Consider the following 23,372-nt stretch of genomic DNA (forward strand, 5'->3'; position numbering starts at 1 on the left):
CAACTCGCAATATCACGCCATCACCTCCCCCCCGCCAACACCAACGCTCGATGAATTGATCCCAGTGCGAATCAACACTCGCTTTTAAGAATGCTTCATATCTCCTTTACTGGCTCCGTCGCCATCACCACCAAATCTTCCAACCGTCACCCATTGCAATTTGATTCTTTTGTCGTCCCTTCTTTCTTGCAATCCACTCCATCCCAATTTGTCCTCTCCCATCTTCCCCAATCCACCTTCTTTGATCCAACATCCGATCACGGCTCGAATCCAGCAGAGCTTCTCCTTGACTTCATTCGTGCGCACAATCTCCATGTCCGAGCGTCGCAACATATCGGTCATGATATCTTCCAATGGAGCACTGAGCACGCTTCTTCGTTCCATGGCTTCCCCACTCGCGATTCCATTCCGTGCCAGACTGAGAGCGTCCGTGGGCATAAGACAAACCGAATCGACCTGGTAATGGCGAGCGCCGTCTTCAGATTCCTCCCGGTGAAGCGCCAGCTTCGTATGATCGGGAAAATTGAATTGCAGACCCCCATCCGCAAATCTCCAGACCCCCACATTTCCGACTCGTTGATAGAAATGGACAAAAGATCGGCTTTTCTCGCGGTCTTTTCGATCCATCCAGTCGGAATTGGTCTGTTTGTTCATGTACTTGCCGAATTTGTCCAAGAGAGCAACCTCTTTCATTCGTTCGGCTTCACTGCCCTCCAAACCCGCCTGGATGGCATGGGCCGCTGCGACTTGACTGGGATAGTTGTCCAGGTCGAGCCAAAATTTCTGGGCGGGAATGTCCAGACGCTTCATGTCCGTCTCATAATCATTTTGCTCATAGAATTCCACCGCCGGAGCCTCTGGACCTTGGGGGACGAATTGATATTCCAGTCCTTTGGCCCGCCTTATGGTATGGGTGCTGCCATTTCGAACCACAACACAGCTGCTGGGCATTGAATTGTCTTCTGAAGATTTGAGAATCATACCGACCGTGGAATCCGTGAGAATATATGCTATCCCGTGACGAGTCGAATAGTCCACCCATTTATCCACTCTGGGATAAATCGATCTGGAGCGCGCGTCACGCGTACCGGAAGCTGATCTCGGGCGTTTGGCTCGCTCGTCAAATGCTCGAGCATCCAAAGCTTGGTGCATTGCGTGCAGCGACTGGAGGACATCTGCGCTCGATGAGTGGGGGACTGTCATGAAACGATCTGTCGGCCCAATAATCCTTGATTGATGTTTTGGCAACGAAGTCTGTGGATTGGGGTTAGCCTTTGATGCTCCTCGTCGCCTCTGTGTCGGTTGGACCGGGTTGACCGGTTCCTGGTGCTTTTCCGCGGCGTCCACTGCTGTTCGTCTGTCATTGCCAGTGGTTGGCTGTAATACTCGAGAGGGCAACTCTCCGGAAGGCCCTGAAGAGACGGAACACGATGAAGTTGGTCGAATGGTGGCGTTTTCCGCCACCATCACTGATCGGGTATTCTTTCTGACCGATTTCTCACCATCACTGGCTTTGATGGTCCTGCTTGGAACTCGGCGGGCCTGTGTCTGTTCCCCATTTGCTTCGCCTAGTTTCGCACGCCCATCCATTTCCTCTGGTGCCGTGGTGGACCTCGGGAGAGTCTTTGATATTGGAGCGACCGATCCCCGCAAAGTAGTGCTTCTCGTGGCGCGAATGGTGGCTGCTCTGACCGGTCGCTCCCTCAAAAGTGCTTGACACGGAGGTTCCGTGGCGTCCGGTTCTTTCGGCTGGGGGATCTCGTCGTGGACCTTTTCTGCTCGTCGCATCACGCCGGCCGGGAGTGCTTGTTGTCGTTGTTGGGCAGCAAAGCTTTGAAACGGCCGGGACATGGATATGGATGGTACTGAAGGTGCCTTTGGAGCTCCGACAGGTAATAATTCGAGCTCTGCCTTTGTGGGATTATTCGATGTCGCCGGTCCCTCCGCCATCTCTGTAGTTGGCTTGCGATGCCGGACTCGTGATGGCAAGAGAGGATGTTTCTGACGTGCCGCCCATTCCAGATGAGCATCCGAGAATTGTTTATACACTATTCCGGCTGGCAGGGGAATGGCTGGAGCACACCCTTCTCTATTCTCGGCTTCAATTTCCACCAACGCCGAAATATTCGCTCCCACACCCACTCCAGGACGAGGGCGCCCGTCAGAACCGGTGCCAACACCACATTCTCGACAGATTCGGCCATGGGTGACGCCGTAGCCGGATCTCACCTTGTCTCCACGGGGATCCGCCTGCTCAAGCCAGGTTGGACTTCCTCTTAGACATGACGCATCTAGCTCATCCGCAACCACACCCATGGTGAAGAATCCATGTTCCACCAGCTCGTCCATCTCCGGTCTTTCGGCGGAGTTCAGATTGAGACATGACGCCACCAAGTCCTTGGCCTGCTGAGGAATATAATTTTTGCTGTCCATCTTCCATTCGTATTCGAGCGTCCTCAGTTTGGTATAAATTTCTTGTTGGGTTTTCGATTGGAATGGAGGGGTTCCCATGAGCATGGCGTAGCATATCACTCCAATCGCCCACGTGTCGACTTTATTGTCATGACCACGGTTGCCAGATTTGCTCAGGATTTCCGGCGCAATGTAATTCGGAGTGCCACACAAGGTGGTTCTTCGATCTTGTTCATCGGCCATGACTGCCGCCAACCCGAAATCTCCAATTTTGACGTTCAGTTTGGCATCCAGAAAGATGTTTCCCATCTTCAGGTCCCGATGAATCACCGACCGTCGATGCATATATTTGACCCCTCCACAGATTTGAATCATAAAGCGTCGAACCTCCGGCAGACTGAGACAGGAGCGAGCCTTGACCATTTCTGTTAAACTTCCATTGGGACACATCTGGAGAACGACATAAGTATGTTCATCGATGGTGAACGCCCGTAAAAATTCGACAATGTGGGGATGATGCATTTTCGCGTGTATTTGAAGTTCCGTTCGAAATTTCTCCATCATCTTCTTCTGCTCTACCTTGGCCTTGACCACTTTTAGTGCAAATACTTCCGAAGTCCTCTTTATCTTTCCCTCAAAGCAAACGGCAAATCCTCCTTTACCTAACTTCTTGCCCATGACATACGTCTCCGGCGACGGACCGGGCTCGGTGATCGTAGAGGGAGGTCGCCATTTGTCATCGATGCGATCTGGATTGGTGGGTTTTCCTTCCGAGCTGGGCTTTGAGCCAGATTTGGACTTTTTGGTAGCTTTGGGCGGCTGCATGGGAAGATTCGCAGATCGAGGAGAGAGAACCTCCATATCACGGTACCGCCTTTTCCGCTTGGGATCTGCCTGATGGCTGCTGATGGAGGAATGAGGGATTGAAACCGTGTTCCGTGTACCGTCTGTGGCATGGACGACGATCAATCTGCTAAAAGAAGAGATTGGGTGCAACTGTAGCAGAGTGCAAACAAAGATCGATTGGCCGGAGTCCCCAGGTAACCATTCGATCTGTTTACCATTCTGAAAGAGGAAAGTGACGCTGCGTCTCGAAGTGTATGCTCCAACCTAATAGACCCGCACTAGCCACGGCGGTGGGCCACAGTACGATTTATTTCATGAGCTGGCCAGAGGCAATGGGCATATCGAGGAGACTCCAACGAGCACTTAATGATCTGGAAATGGTTGCTGGTTGAGGAAGTGATCCCCGGGCATATAATTTTCACAGCAGCCTGTGGCATAGAAGCGTACAAAACGAAGTGGCTTTTCTAAGTCTGTGGCCCTGAAAGGTTCGGCCTTTGAACCGCGACGGCCCCGAATCAACCCCTCCAGCAAAAAGTAACGGCTGGTGATCCAGCTGCTGCGGAACGTTACGCTCACTTCAGAGTGTAGGCATGGAAGAAGGAATTTGATCCCTGAATGGCGTGCCTAGCACTAACGAGGACTTCACGTCAAAATGTCTCTCGCTCTCAAGTTCACTTCGCTGGCCATCCGCACCCTCTCCAAACCTATAGCTGTGAGCTCCTTGATATCTTCATCGCATCCTATGCTGACGTATCAAGAATCTCATAAAACGACAAGCCCGTGAACATGAAGGCTTTCGCCGAACTTGCATTTCCTTCGCCCAGACCCTCCACCGAATTGACATGCGATGGCGGATAGGTCTTCTACAAGATGCCGCAGCTGTGGAAAGACAAGTTGCAAAAGAGGCTGCTGCTGAAGCCGCCAAAAAGCACAAGCATCCCAATATCCCCACGGTCAAAACAGAAGCCCAAATGAAAGCGGAAATGGAAGAAGCAGCGAAAGCCGCCAAAGAGGCGTCCGAACCTCCAAAGCCCCGTCCGAAGCCCAAGATCAGACCCCTTTCTGAAGCCAAAGCCATCGAGACTGGTGCCAATTTCATCAGCGAAACTTTCCTCTTCAGTGTCGCTGCGGGCTTGATATTGTTCGAACAATGGCGATCTCGTCGCAAAGAAACCAATCGCAGGGATGATGTGGCGGAGAGACTGAATGACTTGGAAGAGTCGGAGAAGGCTGCACGAAGGGCACTGGTGGAACTGGAGAGGGAAGTTTTACGCTTACGGGCAAAAGAAAAGAACGGGAAACAGAACCCTGCCGTGCGAATACTACCGAAGGAGATATATGAGGAAGACAAAGAGGAGGAAAAAGAGGAGAAACCGAGCGGTTGGTTCTCCCGTATTACCTCTTTGGTGTCACGAGATAAGGGCGATGAGGACGCTAAAGAGGCGCTGGAGAAGAATAAGCCAGGCCCGGCAGAAAAGATTCTGGCCGAGTCTGAAAAGGCTCGAGGTGAAAAAGCATAAACAGCAAGCCGTCGAAGTCGGCGATCAAATGGCTGCCGAACAGAATTCAAAAACGTGAAGGATACAAGGGAATAGAAGCGTGTCGGGCTGCTCCTCGATCCCACAGGATGCACGATTCCCATCAAGCCAGTCCATTTCTCCACTGTCCACTGTATGGAAGATCATGGCTCGGACGAGAGACTTTAGCAGTTTAGGCCCTGGGAATGGTCAAAGATGGTATATCCGCCTTCATAGGTATATGCGGTTGAATCTCTGCCATCTTGGCATCGAGAGGAGTTGACATCTATGGATGCTTATGCAGAACTCCCGACTCACCAACGTACATTTCCGAAAGATACCCAACTCCCAATGTCCATATGATTCATTCAAAATTCTCAGACTCGCCGCGTCTTCGCCCAGAATGGCGTCGTCCCGGTCTGTCCTTGGGTGCTTCCGCCGCCTTTATTTCCAAGGTCCTTACACCCTTGATCTCTATGTCCTAGAGCAGAGATGCTCAGCCGAAACAGAGGAAGAGGGATGTGCTTTTTGATTCACAGATTCCCATCCCGAGGCCTGTGGACTTCGGATCCGATGATCTACCAGGAAGAACAAGTTCGCTGGGAAACATAAACATCCTGCAATGGGTTCTAGGGCCAAGTGACCGCAAGGAACATGTTCGATGTCTGGAGGGATGAATAAAAGAGTCGAGGGAATTCCATGCGAGCGACTCGGTACCGATCTACGAGTGTGATGGCTGTGAGCTATTGATAGACATAACAAGGACAAAGAGGCTAATCAGTATGAATATGCCGGTGCCTAGCAAGTCAAGGAGATAGACAGATCATCTTTTAAAGCCAACACAGGTAGCCGTCATATTGCTGGTTCGAATTGCGCGTCGAATGATTACACAGCCACAGAGAATAATGTGGCAAGGTCGGCAGGCAGGGGCATTAGGCCATTGGGGCAATTGGTGATTGCAGCGTAGCAGGTCAAATTTTGGTTTGGCTTCTGTCGCAGCGTCCCTCTTAACCGCGCATTCTGCTGGTCGGTTATTAGCCACGACTTGATAATGTCATAGGCCCATTTCATGCTGTTACTCCGTACGTACCACAGCCACCGCCCGCAATCTGAGAGTGAACCAGGCCACCGATCTTTTTCCATTGCCAATTCCCCAATTCTTCCTTTTCACATCTTTCATACACAGTCGCATGTGGTTTCGGCGCGCTTGACGCACGGCTATCACCCATTCTTTCTCCAAAGCCATCCCTCACACGAACGCATGACCTGATCAAGGACCCTCGTCCAAGATGGTGAGTCCCGCGGCCATAATCACAATGTGAAACATACTCATACCTCATCTTCAGGGTCAAACAAAACGCCGCGACGGCAAGTCGTCTCGCGGCCCAAAAGCTTCACTGTTTGGGGGGGGGAAGCCCCGAGAAGGAGATTTGGGACCACCGCAAATAAAAAAGGCCACATTTGAGATCACCAAGAAGAAGGAAGTGGGCGTCTCAGACCTCACACTGCTGAGCAAAGTCTCGAACGAAGCAATCAACGAAAACCTCAAGAAGAGATTCGAACATGGCGAGATTTATACCTATATCGGCCATGTGCTGGTCTCGGTCAACCCCTTCCGGGATCTGGGCATCTACACGGATCCCGTGTTGGACACGTATCGAGGAAGAAACCGACTCGAGGTGCCTCCGCACGTGTTTGCTGTCGCGGAATCAGCCTACTACAACATGAAGGCCTACAAAGATAACCAATGCGTGATTATTTCGGGCGAGTCGGGCGCAGGCAAAACCGAAGCGGCCAAACGCCTGATGCAGTATATTGCCAGTGTCTCGGGCGGGACCGACTCCAGAATTCAGAGAACCAAAGATATGGTCCTAGCCACCAACCCTCTGCTGGAATCCTTCGGTAACGCCAAAACTCTGCGCAACAACAATTCCTCCCGTTTCGGAAAATACCTCGAACTCGAATTCAATCAAAATGGTGAGCCGGTGGGGGCCAAAATCACCAACTATCTGCTCGAAAAGACCCGAGTGGTGGGACAGATCACGAACGAACGAAACTTCCACATTTTCTATCAATTCGCCAAATCCGCACCCAAAGAATACCGAGACACGTTTGGAATCCAGCCACCCCAATCCTATGTCTATACCAGCAGATCGAAATGTTTCGACGTCCCCGGAATCGACGATGCCAGCGATTTCCAAGAAACTCTTCGGGCCATGCAGATCATCGGTCTGACCAAGGCGGAACAAGACAACATCTTCCGCATGCTGGCGGCCATTTTATGGATTGGGAACATCACGTTCCGAGAGAACGATCATGGCGGTGTCGATGTCGCCGATACTTCGGTGGTGGACTTTGTCGCCTATCTGCTGGAAGTCGATTCCTCTCATGTTCACAAGGCTCTGACCGTCAGAATTGTGGAAACGGCCCGAGGCGGCGGACGACGAGGCTCGATCTATGAATCCCCCTTAAATCCGGTCCAAGCCGGCGCCGTTCGGGATGCCCTGGCCATGGCCATCTATTTCAACCTTTTCGACTGGATCGTCACGCGGACGAATGTGTCCCTGAGGGCTCAAGGAACCGTGAAAAATACCGTGGGCATTCTGGACATCTATGGGTTTGAAATCTTCGAGAAGAATTCATTCGAACAGTTGTGCATCAACTACGTCAACGAAAAGCTTCAGCAGATCTTTATCCAGCTCACATTGAAGACGGAGCAGGAAGAATATGCTCGCGAACAAATTCAATGGACTCCGATCAAGTATTTCGACAACAAAGTCGTATGCTCCTTGATTGAAGACAAGCGGCCTCCGGGCGTTTTCGCCGCGCTAAACGACGCATGCGCCACGGCTCACGCCGACTCTGGAGCGGCCGATCAAACTTTTGTGGGCCGTCTGAATTTCCTTTCCAGCAACCCCAACTTCGAGAACCGACAGGGTCAATTCATCATCAAGCATTATGCCGGTGATGTGAACTACCAAGTGTCGGGGATGACGGACAAGAACAAGGACCAATTGCTGAAAGATCTATTGAATCTGGTGGGCGAGAGTTCGAACAGCTTCGTTCATGAATTGTTTCCTCATCAAGTCGATCAAGATGACAAGCGCCGTCCTCCGACGGCAGGGGACAAAATCAAGCAATCGGCCAACGAACTGGTGGATACGCTGATGCAAGCTCAACCGTCATACATTCGAACCATCAAGCCCAACGAGAACAAATCCCCCCGAGAATACAACGAGGCCAATGTCCTGCATCAAATCAAATATTTGGGTCTTCAAGAGAACGTCCGTATTCGACGAGCCGGTTTTGCTTACCGTCAGACCTTTGATAAGTTTGTGGAAAGATTTGCCCTGTTGTCTCCCCGGCTTTCTTACGCCGGAGAATACACGTATACGGGAGATGTCAAGACCGCGTCCCAAATCATCTTCAAAGATACCAGCATTCCACCCGAAGAATATCAAATGGGTGTCACCAAGGCGTTTATCAAGACTCCCGAAACCCTGTTTGGCCTCGAACACATGCGAGATCGGTATTGGCACAACATGGCGGTTCGCATTCAGAGAGCCTGGAGAAACTATCTGCGATACCGCGCGGAAGCGGCAACCCGAATTCAGAGGTTCTGGCGCAAATCCAAGGTCGGGGTCAAAGAGGTGGAATTCCGCGATCAAGGTCACCGATTACTGGCCGGTCGGAAAGAACGTCGCCGATACAGCTTGCTGGGATCAAGACGCTTTTTTGGAGATTATCTTGGTCTCAATATGCCCGGTGGCACCGGCCAGGTGCTCCGAGACTCGATTCATCTCAACCCTCAAGAACGTTGCGTCTTCTCCGCTCGTTGCGAGTTACTGGTCACCAAGTTCGGACGATCGTCCAAACCCATGCCCCGGATTTTGGTGCTGACGAACAAATCGATTTATGTCGTGGTTCAAACGGTGGTGAACCATCAACTTCAGATCTCCGCCGAAAGAACGATTCCGATTGGCGCGGTCAAATACATCTCGACATCGAATTTGCGTGATGACTGGTTTGCCATAGGAGTTGGATCGCCTCAGGAGCCCGATCCCCTTATCAGCTGTGTCTTCAAGACGGAATTCTTCCTTCAATTCAAGACCGTGGCGGTGGGGGGAATGGATCTCAGGATCTCCAGTGCCATTGAATACAATAAGAAACCTGGTAAACCTGCGGTGGTGAAAGTCCAAAAAGATCCGGCCGTCCCTCGAGATGACGTGTACAAGTCCGGGACGATCCATGTTCCACAAGGAGAACCACCAAATTCAGTGTCCAGGCCGACTCCTCGTGGAAAAGCAGTGGCCAGGCCGATCACGACGGGCAAGTTGCTTCGACCGGGTGGTCCCGGTAGTCAGCCATCAAAAGGCACGGCGAGACGACCGATTCCGGCGGCCCGACCAGCCACTCAAACTCCACGACCAGTTCCTGCTCCAGCTGCCACTCCGATGGCACATGCAATGAATGGACCTTCATCTCATATTCGTAACGAGTCAGCATCATCGATGAACCGGGTGGCCCCTCCTGCACCCGCTCCGGCGGCCGTGCCGTCGAAACCTCAAGCTAAAGTCAAGTACGATTTCAATTCGCCCAACTCGAACGAACTGTCCATTACAGCAGGAGAGATCATAGAGATTGTACAAAAAGAAAACAACGGTAAGCAATGTCAGGAATTTTGGCCTGACTGGAAACTAACTGGATTTCTAGGCTGGTGGCTTTGCAAAAATCGTCAAACCAATGCACAAGGCTGGGCACCATCAGCATATGTGGAAGAAATCGAACAGACCCGTGCAGCTCCACCACCGCCGCCACCGCCTCCGGCTGCACCTCCTCGCGCGGTCCCTACGCCGTCTGTCGTTGTCAACGGAAACGCGAAGCCCCGTACACCACCTGTGGCGGCGAGAGCGAAACCCACGCCTCCAGCGCCACCTGCCAAACGGCCGGTACCAGCCGCGAGGAAACCAGGTGTTTCCCCAGCTCGAGATAGTGGAATGAGTCTGGGATCGAACGGTGGGACAGATTCGGGCCGAGTCACTCCGAACAGTATTGGAGGTGGAAGTCTAGCTGGAGGATTGGCCGAAGCATTACGAGCGAGACAAAGTGCGATGAGTGGGAAAAACGACAAGGATGATGACGATGACTGGTAGATGAACGGCGATGTGATACATGGCTTGTCACGAATGAAGAAGGGCTATGGATCACTTCTCGTGGGTTGTGTGATCATGAGTCACGAGGATGGATGAAAATTGCTTGTTCGTCCCTGATTGCAGGATGACAGCCATCAAAGCGACCCCTTTTCTTGTCAAGTGTGGAAATGGGATTAGAGATGCGATATGGTCTGGAATGGGATGACGGGTTTCCATACTTCAGGGCGTACAATTGCTACTTCCCTATTGGACCGTTGTGCAGAGGTTGTCAATGCCGAACTGCACCTTCCGTCGGCCTATGCGCGGCGTAAGCGCCCGACTAGTGACCCGATAATTGTATGCCCCAGGATTCTCAATTCGTCGTAGCTATTCCTTATTACCCTCAAATCTGCAATTTAACGTTTCTGTGCCTCAATATCCAAGAACTTGCAATCGTTTGTGCCCTAGTGGGGGTTGAGGCGCAAACATGTGATTTGTGGGGTTAGAAATCATTTTCCTGGTACTTTCCTCCTTCCTACGGGGTATCAGGTGCCAAGTCTCCAACTGAGTAGCCTTGTTTTGATCCAACATGAAGGATTATTGACTTGGCAGGACCGCTTGTCGACACTGTGCGTTGAGCATCTCCGACAAATGGATGAATGATGACACTTTCACTTCAAATCGATCGTAAATCTGCAAGTCCTTCGACTGGTTCATCCTTCACTTGGAGGCACTATGTACCATGAAGTAAGCTTGGGGGCAAAGCAAAATCCGATGTATGGACTAGTGATATGTACGGTCACAGCTCGAGGCTGTGTGTAGAGAAAATTTAACGAAAATGCCGATTACGGTCGCTCAAGTTTTCAATAATTCCATCCACATACCAAATCCGATAGAAAACTCCATGGACCCTATTCCCATCTTTCCCTCACTCAACCTCCGAACGTACGCTTGTAAGCTCATGAGTGCTACTGGTTTCATTCTCAATATTGATGTACGTCTTCGCTGTAATATGTTTGGGGTTCTTGGAATTCTTAAACCTTGACGAGCTGGTGGTGCTAGACGATGATGGAGAAGAGTCACTTTTTCCGGAACCGGTGCGTATACATCGCAAACCGAGCAACCGCAAGCTCCACCATAGATCCTCATAACCACAAACCTCCATTGCACCAAAATTCCAGAATTCAATGAAATCAATGAGAAATATCATAGTTCGAAATCTTGCACTAAAATATTTGTAAATGGCTGAGATATTTCGTTGCGAATTTCACGAATTTTGGTGAGAAACTGAGTGCGTCGTTCGCCAGGATTACCTGCAAAACTCGACAAGAAAGCCGCGATGCTGATTGGCTGAAGTCAAATCCGGTCCTTTGAGATAATCATGTGATCATGCTTGACAATGTCACGTGAGGATGTTGGCGCCGCCATCGGATCCAATCCGTGGACCATGTGGCCGAGTGGGGCTGGGGACAATGTATGGCGCCGGCCTCGATATCTAGATGGTGCTTAGATCGGATCTCATGATATACCATCGCCATCGGATCCAGTCCGTGGACCATATGGCCTATAAGCACTAAGGGTTTCCATACAAACAGGGTCGACGACGAGGTGTCAAACTTCTTGTACAACTTGAGTTGAAGGAGTGCTCTGTTTTCTGAGGTCCTGCCGCCACATATTGTTTCACAGTTCAACAGTAGCCTGTCTGTCGCCTCTGTAGTCCTCCTGTCGCCTCGTGGCCTCGCTGCCGACCCCCTTCAGGGCCGTCCTAACGCCCTGTGAGCTTCCTGTGAGTCCTGAATGAATCCCTGCTCTTTTGCCTGGTTGTATCTCGCAGTGTGAGTGCGCATTCTCTTGCCTCTACCTCCTGAAGGGCAGAGGCCCATACCTTATAGGGTTGAGGTGGTCCGTGGCCCTTGATCCTCCCCTAGGTTTCCACGGCAATTCACTTCTTCCACGGATATCCCGCATCCTGCAGGATATGATCTACACTCTGTAATCACCATCACCCGCTGTGCACATTGTGTCACCATGGCCATCGAGGGTGGTCATGGTTGAGGTCGCATCAATCGTGGTTCAGATAACATTTCAGGTCTTGATTATGTGGTTGGTATCAGTTGCAGGAACCTCACATCCCGGGATGGACAAAATCCTGGAGTGGTACCAGACCATAGAAGCGGATTTCGGCAGAAACTCCTCTTCTGGCTCTCTCTTCAAAGCTTCCTAGACTTCATTCGGGCCCCAAGTATGTATTTGCTTTAGGCTCGAATACCCCTCCCATAGCCAGCATATAACTAGGCTATAGATGGGGGGCCACAACCAGCGAAAGTTTTCAGTCAGACAGGTTCAACTTGGAGAGAACGAATCTCCTTCGAACAGTATCAACAAGTGGACATCAACAGTCGCTGGCTGGAGCATTGCGTTTACCCATCTAGGGCACCTGGACTCAATGGACAACCCTCTTACCTCATCTATGATCTAACACTAGTGAGGCCCTCAATTCTATCGATTCCACCAAAACCGAGTGCACGTTACAGTCGGTGCAAGTCAAATGCGCCATGGAGAAATTGGGGACTTGGGGGGGCTGAAGTGCCGGCTGTGAGGATCGGGGATTGAGAAGGTGATCGAGGCGCACTCGAAGAGGCGAGGCAGATTTTGAAGGAGCCGGGGGGAGAATCGAGGATTAGGAGGGCCTAACGCGGCAAAGAAGGGGGGGTTCAGGCGGTGTTAAGAAAGAAAAACAGGTTGAAAGGAAGGAAGAGATGACGGGATGGGAGACGGGGTTCTTATAGACGTCAAAAGCGGCGGCGTACTAGCCTACGACCATACCCGAAAGGGCCGGGCCGCCCAAACCGGAGGCGCATTTCCCGGCAACAAACTTTAATTCTGGGGTTGCGACTATCAATACCGGGCACAAGATTCCGGTTATGGCGGCAAACCCTCTGATTCGTAGTTTGTCTGGCTGGAACTTGTATGTACAGTGCCGGACTTGGCTCATGCAGAGTCTAATTTCTGACGGGCGAGATCCTTTGATCGCCATAGAACTACTCTTCCAGGTATGTACCCGCACGGGCTCACAGGCCTGTCGTATGTCTCCGAAAGCAATTTATCTAAATTGGATTCCATCGTACAAGCAGGGTTCTCTTGGAATACCCCAGCATCGCCCCTCAAAATGAAGGCCATGTACGCTGGTGTTCTACACCATCTCTTTCCGACTCTTCATGTACTCAGTATTTGCATGATGACGCTTCCCAGAGCTGCCGGCGGCAACGGCATTCAATGCGTGAGCAAGCCATGAGGTCCATTGTTGAGGAACCGTATTGATCTTAACTAATGTAGGGTGACTCAAAATCGGCGACATGCGAAAAGCTTGAAGCTGTCCTCCCAGGGAAAGTTTCCTACCCAAACACGACGACATATGAGTCCTCAGTCGAGTCATACTTCTATCAGACCGCCCGGCAGAGACCCAACTGCATCGTCAGCCCAACTTCGGCCGAGGATGTAGCTGAAGCCATTCGAATCATCGCGGGATCTGTGCAAACAAAATTCGCGATAAGAAGCGGGGGCCATTCGCCACATCCTGAGATGTCAAACACCGACCCTGGGGTTACGATTGATCTGCGGGGGCTAAATTCAATTGTACTATCCGAGAAAGACGACGTGCTCCAACTAGGTGCGGGCTTGGAATGGGACAAAGTGTACGAATACCTCGATTCAATCAACCGAACGGCTATTGGAGCGCGTGAATCCTCGGTCGGAGTGGGAGGATTTGTTTCTGGTGGTTCGTTGGAATTGGCTGGTGAAATATCCGTACGCTAACTAGCCTACGTCTTAGGTGGCCTATCTTTCTTTTCACCTGAGCGCGGCTTTGCATGCGACAATGTAGTTAACTTCGAAGTCGTTCTAGCATCTGGGGAGATCGTTAATGCCAATGCCGAATCCCATGCGGAGCTTTTCCGCGCCCTTAAAGGTGGCCAATCTAACTTCGGTGTCATCACTCGATTCGATGTTCTCACCCTGGTGGAAAGCACTTTATGGGGTGGGGCTATCTATTACCCTCTGGATGCTACCGAAAATGCGCAGTTAGCAGCTTTCTTGGATCTCAAGAGCGGCAAATACGACCCTCTCGCCGCAATTGAGATGAGCTTCTTATACACGGTGAATAATTCCTTTGTTTCGAATAACATGGTCTACCTACGGCCAATTGTGAACGGATCCGGCCTAAAGCGTTTTGCGGATATCCAACCGCAACTCCAGAACACGATGAGGATTGATACGACTAAGAACTTTGGAGAGGAACTGCACAGCGGACAGCCCAAGAACCAATAGTATGTTCTTATCCATTTTCTTGATGATTGCTTTTCTACGACTGACACAGCAATGCAGCGCCATATTTGCGTGCACTACGTTCTTTATCACGCCTACTATTTTGAAGAAGATCAATACAGCCTGGAGAGCTGCATCCGAGGGCTTAGCGGACATCGACAATCTCATGTCGGTTTTGACATACCAACAATTTCCACCGCAACGCTCAGCAAACGCAATGGGCTTCGACCCCAATGCGAACTTGCACGAAAAGCTCGTCGTGCTCATCATCTCGACGTACTGGGCCCAGCCTGATGCTGATGCTTATACGAAAGTAAAAGCTATTATAAAAGACGTGATCGACCAGATTGAAGAGTTTACCAAGCAAGAAAATGCATATCATCCGTTCAAGTATGTCAACTATGCTGGGTTCTGGCAGGATCCTTATAAGAGTTATGGCCCTGAAGCGTATGAAAGACTGAATAAGGTCTCGAAGAAATACGACCCTACTGGAACATTCCAAAAACAGGCTGTTGGATTTAAGCTTTGAATATTCTAGTTAACAACGGTAATTAAGGGCATATAGTAATATTGTCAGGGTCACTCTGGCGCAGCCTATGGATAGGCCCTGGCCTCCCCTGACCAAGGTCCTGATCGCGCCTTGGCATCCATATAGAGTTTTTCCATAGTGTTGGACAGGGGTGTTGTGTATATACCCCACTATAGAAACATTGACAAGAGGTTTCTATAGACGACGACGTTACAGATGGTTGCTCTGTGCAACAATGTAGTATTCGTGTGCCTATAAAAGGAGCCTCAGGACCTCGACAAGTAGATAGAGAATAGAGCTCTCCATCCCCTACTGTCATGGGGCGCCAAGACCCCATGCCAAGAACATGTATATAGCATGCGTTGCGCAGGATATCCCTATTCGACTTCCAAGCGTGGAAGTCGATGTCGCCCCTGCACCTATATAGATAGATAGGTATCTTTTTGACGTCTTTACAGCCCGCTGGCGAGCTTGCCCCTGACACCTACAATAAGTTTGTGTCAAACGGAGCGAGATGCGGGATAGAAGGGGTGAAAACTCGTGTGCAGATTGCAACTATGGATGGGGGGGAAGCCCGCTATATAGGTCAGAATAGGGGCTCCTGGCACTAGGCACCAGCTGTCTGACAGTTTGACACATAGCTTTTGAGCCTCACAGCACAACCATTGTTCTCTTCCCTAGTTCCATCCCTGTGCTGTGATATTCCTCCTTAAGGATTTGTCTATCCATTCTCTGAATATACATATTCCCTCCAAATATTCTATGCTTCGAGCTCCCTACTGCCGCCGCTCCTCACAAATACACCGGACTCGGCTTCGACAACAGTCTCATCCAAACATGCTCCGACTTTTCATTCCACGGAATGACCAGTTCCGTCGGCGACGTGATCCTTCTGCACCCGCTAATGCTCCGTTCCGCCTCCAAAAACGGACGCCGTTTGCCTCGAATCATCACCAACCCCCCTGTCTCACTTGTTGAGCCATTCAATTTTGATCGCAGCGACTCCTCAGAGTATAGCCTGGTTGAGCTCAAGACGATTCGCGATCTAGGCGGACACGAGAAACTGAAGGGTTGGAAGGTCACGGGGGAACGATTGGCGGTGGTGCCGGAACGACCGATGTACCAGGCTAAATGGATGGAGGAGGAAATGAGAGGCTGAAGAAGAGTGGAATTGAGTACGCGGACCGAACACAGACGAATGAGTAGCTTCAGGAACAAGCGAAGAGGCTGGATGTCGGACTGGGGAGTGTTGCTGTTGCTTGAACACAGTCTTCATTGGCAATGTACCAATGGATATCGCAATGGAGGATTTACCAGGCTCTCAGTAGAGATTGTATGTAAGAGAGGAATCATTTACTCCTAGTCCTCCCATCACCATCAATACCTTGATAGGATAGCATGATCAGCAGAGAGAGTCCATTTACTCCTCATGCACAGCAGAAGACAAGTGATCAGGAAGCGAAGCACGAATATTGGATTTTTTGTCTGATTTCAGATTGATCAACTATCTATCGCAGAAAACCGACCCCGAATGATGATCTTATATGGTCCCTGTTAGCCAGTTTTGGGTAAACCGATTTGCGATGTTGGTGGATGTTCATCATGGTCCAAGGCCTGTTCCCCTTGTCCACCACGTAGAGAGTTCCTCGGTCTAATGGCAAAGAACCATTAGGCATCACCCAGGAAGAACCGATCAGACCGAGGACGATTTCAGGTCTCGCTGCGTCCCGAACGGTTCCATCAATCATTTCCTGACAATGTGGAAAGGTCCATTCACTGACACAGGGAACTAGCATGCTGAAGATCCAGCTGCAGTAAAAATTACGCCAGGTGGTTCCCGGATGGGTAACAGTGGAGCTTTTGGCTACTGTACCATGGGCCAGGCAGAAGTCACCTCGATCGCTCTGGGTACAGGATGGTGGTCCATCTTGTCGATTACCGCAGTTGAGCATGTATTTGTCTGATGGTTGACTTGGAACACCGTTGGTGGAGCAGTTGCAGTTGAATCCTCGAGTTCATTCTCGGTTTCGGAGAGTTCAACAGAAATTGAACGTTCCTCGTTGTCATGTTTGGTGATACAGCTGCACAAGCCGATCACATTCAAAAATTCTGGTCTTCCCTGGGCATCCTCTGGGTCTCGAATCGCATATATAGGCCCAAGTCCCCCTACAATCTCTGGTCACGTCTTCAAAAGGGATGTGGAGGAGTATAGTTCAGAGGGAGAGGCCTGCAATAAAAGTTAACCTTATCATGATCGCGTATGTCGTCTGCAGAGCACATCACTTTCGGTCTTATTGGATCGTCTGGAATTGGTTGCTTCGTCATTGAACGGGCCTGAGCATCAACAGCTCTTGGCGCACTCAGCGTACGATAGCTTTGCCGACTGATGTGCAGTCTAGCCCTTTCTTCGTACATTCGCTTGTCCAGTATTTGTCGCCACAGACCAAGCATAGTCGTGCCATGGAATCCAGTGTAGAATATATCCTGACTCTTGAATATCACTTTTCCATTGGTGTTGCAGGATACGAGATTGACGGCTTCTCACGTTCATTTGTCACGTGTTTGTCCACAAACCAAGGGCCCGTCATGCCGAACTTGGATCTCGTTCAAATCTCGCTGCAAAACAGCCGGTGTAAGGTCTGATGGATGATCCGAGGTCGAAAGTGCCGTTCGGGAGAAGGGGTGCTGAATTGACATGACCCACAATGTTGGATAGGCTGTTCAGAATGGTTCCATCGTAGTAACGAAATAGTTGGAGGCAATGATGTATGGAAGCAAACATCGTTGTTGAATAGTAGCGCTCATGTCAACACATCGATAGATATCATCACCTTTTGGGCCCTTGGTAGTTCAAGAACCCAAAATTCTGGCCCATATAGATGCCATTTTCCTCGCGCCTTTGAGCAAATAACTCTAGCCCGCGTACGATTCACCCAGACCTGGGCCGCTTTACAACCCAGTTACCCTCCCTCTCTTTCCAATTTGCTGGTTATTGAGGTGTCTGGCTGTACGATCCTGAACAGGATATGAACTGCTGTGTCGAATGTTCTGCCCATTTTCCAGCGGTAGTCATTAGCCATAAGGTGGATTTCACCCTCGACTCTCCTCTCGACTCTACAAGCATGCCACGGCAGCATTATTTTAGTTCGCTAGAGTTATTAAAGCCCGGTCGTAAGGGTTGGTTTCCGCCGTTGACAACGCCTATATTGGCACGAAATAGAGTGCTCATGTACCTCTAATACCCTGACTTCTCATATGGTCGTCATCCGTCATACCTCTCAGTTCCTCCAAGTAGCGCTTGAACGTTCCGCTCATGGTGGCGACCTCTTCCAGATGAAGTCTAGTAACCAGCACCTTTCCCTCCTTCGTGTACTTGTCGTTATGCTGCGCATCCCATTCGGCGAGCGCTATCATGGTATTGAAAGCATTTCGGATTTCTCTCCCATTCCAGTTCAATTGGCGAATATTTTCGTCATTGTAGGCATAGTTCATCAGTGTGAAATCAACCTTGATGTTTGGTCTTTCTTCCGCAAGCTTCCTGAAGCTGGTATCCCAGATTTCCCGGCGATTATCCGTGGTCAGGTTCGGTAGATGCAAGACAGCATGGATACGTGACAAGACGGCCTCATCGAAGCTGCCAATGCGATTCGTGGTCAAGAACATGAGGCCCGTGTGATACTCGATCGCTCTCAAGAAGACAGAAACAATGCTATTGCGCTCGATATCCCCGTGAGTGCGCGATTCCAGGAATACATCAGCTTCATCGAAAAGGAGAACACCATTCCAGAGCGTTCCGAGGTGGAGCCAGCGTTCAAGCCCCCGTTGAATATCGTAAGCATATGTTCCAAGATCTCCGCAGGTGATTGTAAGTAGAGGCCGATGACTGAGCTCCGCTATGCATTCGGCGGTGGTGGTTTTTCCTACGCCAGGCTTACCGTGAAGGAGGATGATCTGGCCTCCTCCTTTATTCGGTACAAAATCCGAGCTCCACGGGCCTTGTTGGTCTTCCTTTGCGTGTTCCGGGGCATCCGAGCTTTTGGACGTGATTGCGTAATTGTGAGACAATGCTTGAACTAGGCGACGAGCTTCGTTTGATATTTGTAGTTCGTCGAGAAGGCGCTCGTTGTAGACACATTCGGATATCGATTCTACCGCGAGGAGTTCTACACTCGGTTAGTCATACACGTCATCAAACCGTAGTTACCATTCTCAAAAACAGTCCGTAAGCATGTCCATGTCGGGTCAAGCGGTCTCCCTGGAGAGAAGAACTTGCTTCGGTAGTTTGGCACAGATCAAAGAAAATATGGAGCACTGACCCCAAAGACGTTCTTTCAAAATGTAGGCTTGAATGGTGGGCGGACATATGATGTACTGCTCATCGGGGAGTTCCTCTGTAGCGGACAACTTTAATCTCTTTGATGTTGCTGTAGACTGGAAGCTTTTAGTTGCCCTGCCGCGCCACCGATCCGGCTTTCGACCAGGGTATCTATAAATATCATCCGAATAACTGTCCTCGTAATCCCGATCTGCATCTATCGGTTCCGGGAATGGTCGGCCTCGCGAGTCGAGCGAGGAGTCTTCTTGCCCGGTCTTCGGTTCTACGTTGGTTGCTTTGTGCGCGTAGAAGTACGTCTCCGAATCGACGATGATTCTCGTATCTAAACGGCGGCGAACACCAGAAAAGGTCTCACCATGATAGTCAAACTGGCCTCGTGATGCTAAGCTTTGGTATCGGCGGCCACGCTGAATTAGCCGATCTCGAGTACTTCCGTCTGGGTCCTTCAGAAATTTGGATGGATAGATCTCGAGGTCGTGGATACACTTTTCGCCCTTGAAAGGATAGACCACAAAGAGTTTCGATCTCAGCGTGGCTTTGCGGCCGTCGTGGGTACGATAAGTCACACGGATGTTCACTCTTTTGATCGAGTGACCCGTGGACAACTTATCTATGGGTCTCAAACGCTTTGGATTCACGACCGGCTTGTCGTCATCGTCGTATTTGAACGGTCCTTCAAGAGAGAAGCTCTTGACTTGATATGCTTGCATCTCTATCGTCCCGGCGGACCGTCCCTCATACACTAGCTCTTGTGGGGGAAACAATAGCCATAACCATTCGAAGGTGCACACCGGGATCTCACGCTGCCACCGTGACTTCTCACGTTGCATATCTGAGAGACACTGGGCGTCGATGAAAGAGTACAAAATCTTCATATGAGAGATTGCATCTTCACGTGTCTGCACCTCATCTTCCGAGGACGGGGCGTCCGAATCCGACGCGTCTGAATCATGGTCGCCATTTTCCATTCGGTGATGATCTTGGCAGGCCAGATCGACGGGCTCCCCCGTCATTAGCTCATCACGAAAGTACAACAATGCACAAAACGGCTCGGGTACCACCAGTGATTGACTGTCCCGAGCAATTCCCGGGAAATGCCCGGCTATCGCCTCGATCGCTCGCATGATGTGAGGTGAGTATATACGGAGAAGTGTTCCCGCCTCTTGCACGATCTCGAACGGGCCGTCGAAATTTTTGGCATAAGGTTCTAAAATGTCATCGAAACGATCCCTGTAGGGACTTAGATCGGTGTCCGAGCTGCTCGAGCTACTTCTGGTAACGCCCACGACACGTGATCCAAAGCGCCTGCGTTTCGCACCGGAGACGTACTTGTGGACTTCAAACACAGGCAAATCACCAGTAGCATAGGCATCTTCCAGTTGCTTCGTCCGCTTCTCGTGTTTACGACTCTGCCTGGCACGAAGTGGTGATATGCTTTTGATCATTTTTGGTGTCCTGATCTTCGAGTGATGAGAAGCATCGTGAGGATACACCTCGGCTGAGTAAACGACATCTGGCGTCACTTTTTGTTTCTTCATTCTTTCACGGATCGCCGGTTTCTCGTGGCTGTCCGTGATTGGCAGATCAAGTGTGATAGGTATTGTAGCGGTGGTACCTGCTCCAAGCACCTGGCGCAGTGCATCCGCCATAGTGTTCATCTGTTCCCCTAGCTGCTGGACAGAGGCTCGAAGGTCCTCGAAGTCGGTTCGTGCAAAAACCACATCAGCCGTCGAGCCATTTTGCGCCGCCTTCGAGAGCCTATTTCTGCGTGTACGAAGTCTTTGTCCGGTACCACCATCTAACCCAAGTCCTATTCTCTTACCGTCCACCTCTTCCGTCACATGGTCCGGGTCCGATGGGTCCATGGCCCCTCTGAACAAGGAATATGTGACGCCATTGCGCGCCATGATCTTGCTGGTGTGCTTTCACGTCTTTCAATAGTTGTGTGTAGATATCTGCCGGGTGCAAATATGCGGTCGGGACGCAAAGGGAGCGCAGTTGGGTCACGGAAACAGGTCGAGTGCTGTGTTGAGGTGCTGAGGCACACACTAGTATCATCATGTGTAGCTCTTTGGGAGAGCTACCGTCGCATTCCGGTAGAGATATATTGACCGGTTGCCAGCGATATGGGGCTGCGACGTAGCCGCTGTACTGTAGCTGGGACGTCCCTGTCTGTGCCCAATGGAATTGTCAACAGCACGTGGGGGTGGCTGTATACTCTTATGCACAGCCACAGCCGAAGCATAAGAAAAAGTTATGATCCCCGCTCACATACCGCTGCCTCATATCTGGACATCGAGCAGCCTTGTCTTTCCTGAAGTTCAGATTGATGCTGTGAGAGAGAGATGTTCTCTTCAGCTGACCTGCTTGAGTAGAAGCGAAAAGCCATGCCTTCAGACTTAACCACTTATTGTGGCAGCCAGGGAACTGTGAATCCCGACTCTGGTCCAGCAGGGAGGGTATATTGGAAACAATACTTCGAACATGAAGACCTGTCGAGGTGAGCGTATTGTCGATGCTTGCTAGCTGCTTGCTGAGCTGGTGCTAGTACAGAGATTCGTATTTTACAGGAAGAAGGAGCATATTTGTCCAGCATCCTCCAGAAGGCTTCTCCTGATGACGCAAGGGATGCGTGGTCGTACGAAGACCTTCAAAAAGCCGTTCAGAGGTCCAGACAGGCATGGGAGTCCAAAGAACGCCTGGGCAAAGGGAAGCCGCAGAAACTTTTTCACAGTCTGATGCAGAAGTTTGACATGCACTCCACCCTGTTCCAAATATTTCCTTCTTCGAATACCTATACATCATTAGTGGCTGGGGCGGCCACGGTTCTTGTCAAGGTGAATCAATTTCGGAGCCTTGGTTCTATTGTTCCTTTCACAGATGTGAGCTCTCAAGTTAGAAGGTAAATACTGAAGTGGGTGCCACAGGCTTCCGTGAACCACTCAAAAACCATTGAGGAGCTTAGCAATGCTTTGGATTCCATCAGTGACGATATCGGCCTCTGTAACCTTGACTCCAAGCTGATCCGCAGTCAAGCTGTACAGAACGCAATTGCGAAACTGTATATTGCCGTGTTTCTTTTTTTTGGCGATGCCATCATCTGGTACAAGTCGTCGAGTACCGCAAAGGTTATGCACAGTCTTCACAAGGACTTCTCTGAAAGATTTCGAAAGGCCGTCAACACCATCAGAGATCAAGCTGCAGCGGTCCGACATGCAGCCGAGCTGGGATCACAGGCGGAAGTGAGAGTGGTCAGGCTTGATGTAGAACAGCTCAGAGGAGAGCTACACGATGCCCGCATCGGACTGTCGGGCGAGCTGCGTACGCTGGCTGAATACATGCACTGGCAACATGGCGAAAATCTGAAGCAGCACGAAATTACCCATGAAATGTTAAGGGCAGTAAGGGCAGACGCTGGAAGTTTGTCGGTGCAGAACAGCATAACTTCGCAGCTCGAGAGTGGCGGCAAGGATCTCCCTTTGGCTCTACCAGCAGCTCCTGATACTTCTCCTTCCATGTCTGTGGAAGCAATTTGTGAACTACTCCAACAACTCGTGTCATGGCATCTGGAGCATTCTGTTCGTGGATTCCGGACAAATTCAGTCCCTGCCCAAACACTTTTTGATCCTCAGCTTGCGCAAGCGATCAACAAATGGCTTTGTGCAGCATCGCAGCCACTGTTATACCTCGAGTTCCTTCCGAAAGACCAGGCTGCTAGGATCGACCACGCTGTCGGAAGACAAACGGCCAGAGTCCTGATGGAAGCCAAGATACCTGCCGTGATGTTTGCACAAGGGCCTCATCATAGAGAGCCAGACTCCGGAGACAAGGACAGCGATACAGATATTATTCTCGCGATGCTCAGCATAGCGAAGGATATCATGCGACAGCTTCCCAAAGATGATCAGCAATCCGCACCAGTCTGGTCGGCATTGAGAAAGCGAGAATCACCTGACGATGTGGACTTCGCAACAGCCGGTCACATTCTGGATGCTGCTCTCCAAGCGGCTCCTGCCAATCTACATATTGTCCTTCTTGGATATCCCACATTCTGGCATACCAATGAGTCCAGGATCAAGGCGTTCCTAGGCATTGCACGAAAAGTGATGCGGGGCGACAATTCGGGCATTCGAATGGTCATCATCACCCAACGCAAATTGCATAACGTGCTTAAACATCTCCGGCCGGAGGAGACCGAATCAGTGACAGCCTTTTCCGGCAATAGACCAGTTAAAGCTCCGATCATGGTTCGATGGGCGAGAGCCGAGAGACCTTGA

The 23,372-nt window shown here is 50.6% G+C and overlaps 7 protein-coding genes across 7 annotated transcripts; 5 read left to right on the forward strand and 2 right to left on the reverse strand.

Moving 5' to 3' along the window:
• Nucleotides 1–84: 84 nt before the first annotated feature.
• Z518_09361 (uncharacterized protein) lies at nt 85–3,273 on the reverse strand (the record flags this gene model as incomplete). Its single annotated transcript, XM_013413317.1, has 1 exon — nt 85–3,273. The coding sequence occupies one exon, from the start codon at nt 3,271–3,273 to the stop codon at nt 85–87; it is 3,189 nt and encodes a 1,062-aa protein (XP_013268771.1).
• Nucleotides 3,274–3,910: 637 nt separating this feature from the next.
• Nucleotides 3,911–4,778, forward strand: Z518_09362 (uncharacterized protein; the record flags this gene model as incomplete). Its single annotated transcript, XM_013413318.1, has 2 exons — nt 3,911–3,970; nt 4,017–4,778. 2 exons carry the CDS (start codon nt 3,911–3,913, stop codon nt 4,776–4,778), a joined length of 822 nt encoding a protein of 273 aa, XP_013268772.1.
• Nucleotides 4,779–6,064: 1,286 nt separating this feature from the next.
• Z518_09363 (myosin-1) lies at nt 6,065–9,928 on the forward strand (the record flags this gene model as incomplete). The annotated part of the gene is made up of 3 exons (XM_013413319.1): nt 6,065–6,067; nt 6,122–9,437; nt 9,489–9,928. The coding sequence occupies 3 exons, from the start codon at nt 6,065–6,067 to the stop codon at nt 9,926–9,928; spliced, it is 3,759 nt and encodes a 1,252-aa protein (XP_013268773.1).
• A 3,148-nt stretch (nt 9,929–13,076) lies between these two features.
• On the forward strand, nt 13,077–14,759 carry Z518_09364 (uncharacterized protein; the record flags this gene model as incomplete). Its single annotated transcript, XM_013413320.1, has 4 exons — nt 13,077–13,187; nt 13,244–13,685; nt 13,740–14,232; nt 14,291–14,759. The coding sequence occupies 4 exons, from the start codon at nt 13,077–13,079 to the stop codon at nt 14,757–14,759; spliced, it is 1,515 nt and encodes a 504-aa protein (XP_013268774.1).
• Nucleotides 14,760–15,621: 862 nt separating this feature from the next.
• Z518_09365 (uncharacterized protein) lies at nt 15,622–15,918 on the forward strand (the record flags this gene model as incomplete). Its single annotated transcript, XM_013413321.1, has 1 exon — nt 15,622–15,918. The coding sequence occupies one exon, from the start codon at nt 15,622–15,624 to the stop codon at nt 15,916–15,918; it is 297 nt and encodes a 98-aa protein (XP_013268775.1).
• A 2,066-nt stretch (nt 15,919–17,984) lies between these two features.
• Nucleotides 17,985–21,002, reverse strand: Z518_09366 (uncharacterized protein; the record flags this gene model as incomplete). Its single annotated transcript, XM_013413322.1, has 2 exons — nt 17,985–18,922; nt 19,076–21,002. 2 exons carry the CDS (start codon nt 21,000–21,002, stop codon nt 17,985–17,987), a joined length of 2,865 nt encoding a protein of 954 aa, XP_013268776.1.
• A 480-nt stretch (nt 21,003–21,482) lies between these two features.
• Nucleotides 21,483–23,372, forward strand: Z518_09367 (uncharacterized protein; the record flags this gene model as incomplete). The annotated part of the gene is made up of 3 exons (XM_013413323.1): nt 21,483–21,595; nt 21,644–21,932; nt 22,023–23,372. 3 exons carry the CDS (start codon nt 21,483–21,485, stop codon nt 23,370–23,372), a joined length of 1,752 nt encoding a protein of 583 aa, XP_013268777.1.

The sequence above is a fragment of the Rhinocladiella mackenziei genome, assembly GCF_000835555.1.
Source record: "Rhinocladiella mackenziei CBS 650.93 unplaced genomic scaffold supercont1.7, whole genome shotgun sequence".
NCBI lineage: Eukaryota > Fungi > Ascomycota > Eurotiomycetes > Chaetothyriales > Herpotrichiellaceae > Rhinocladiella > Rhinocladiella mackenziei.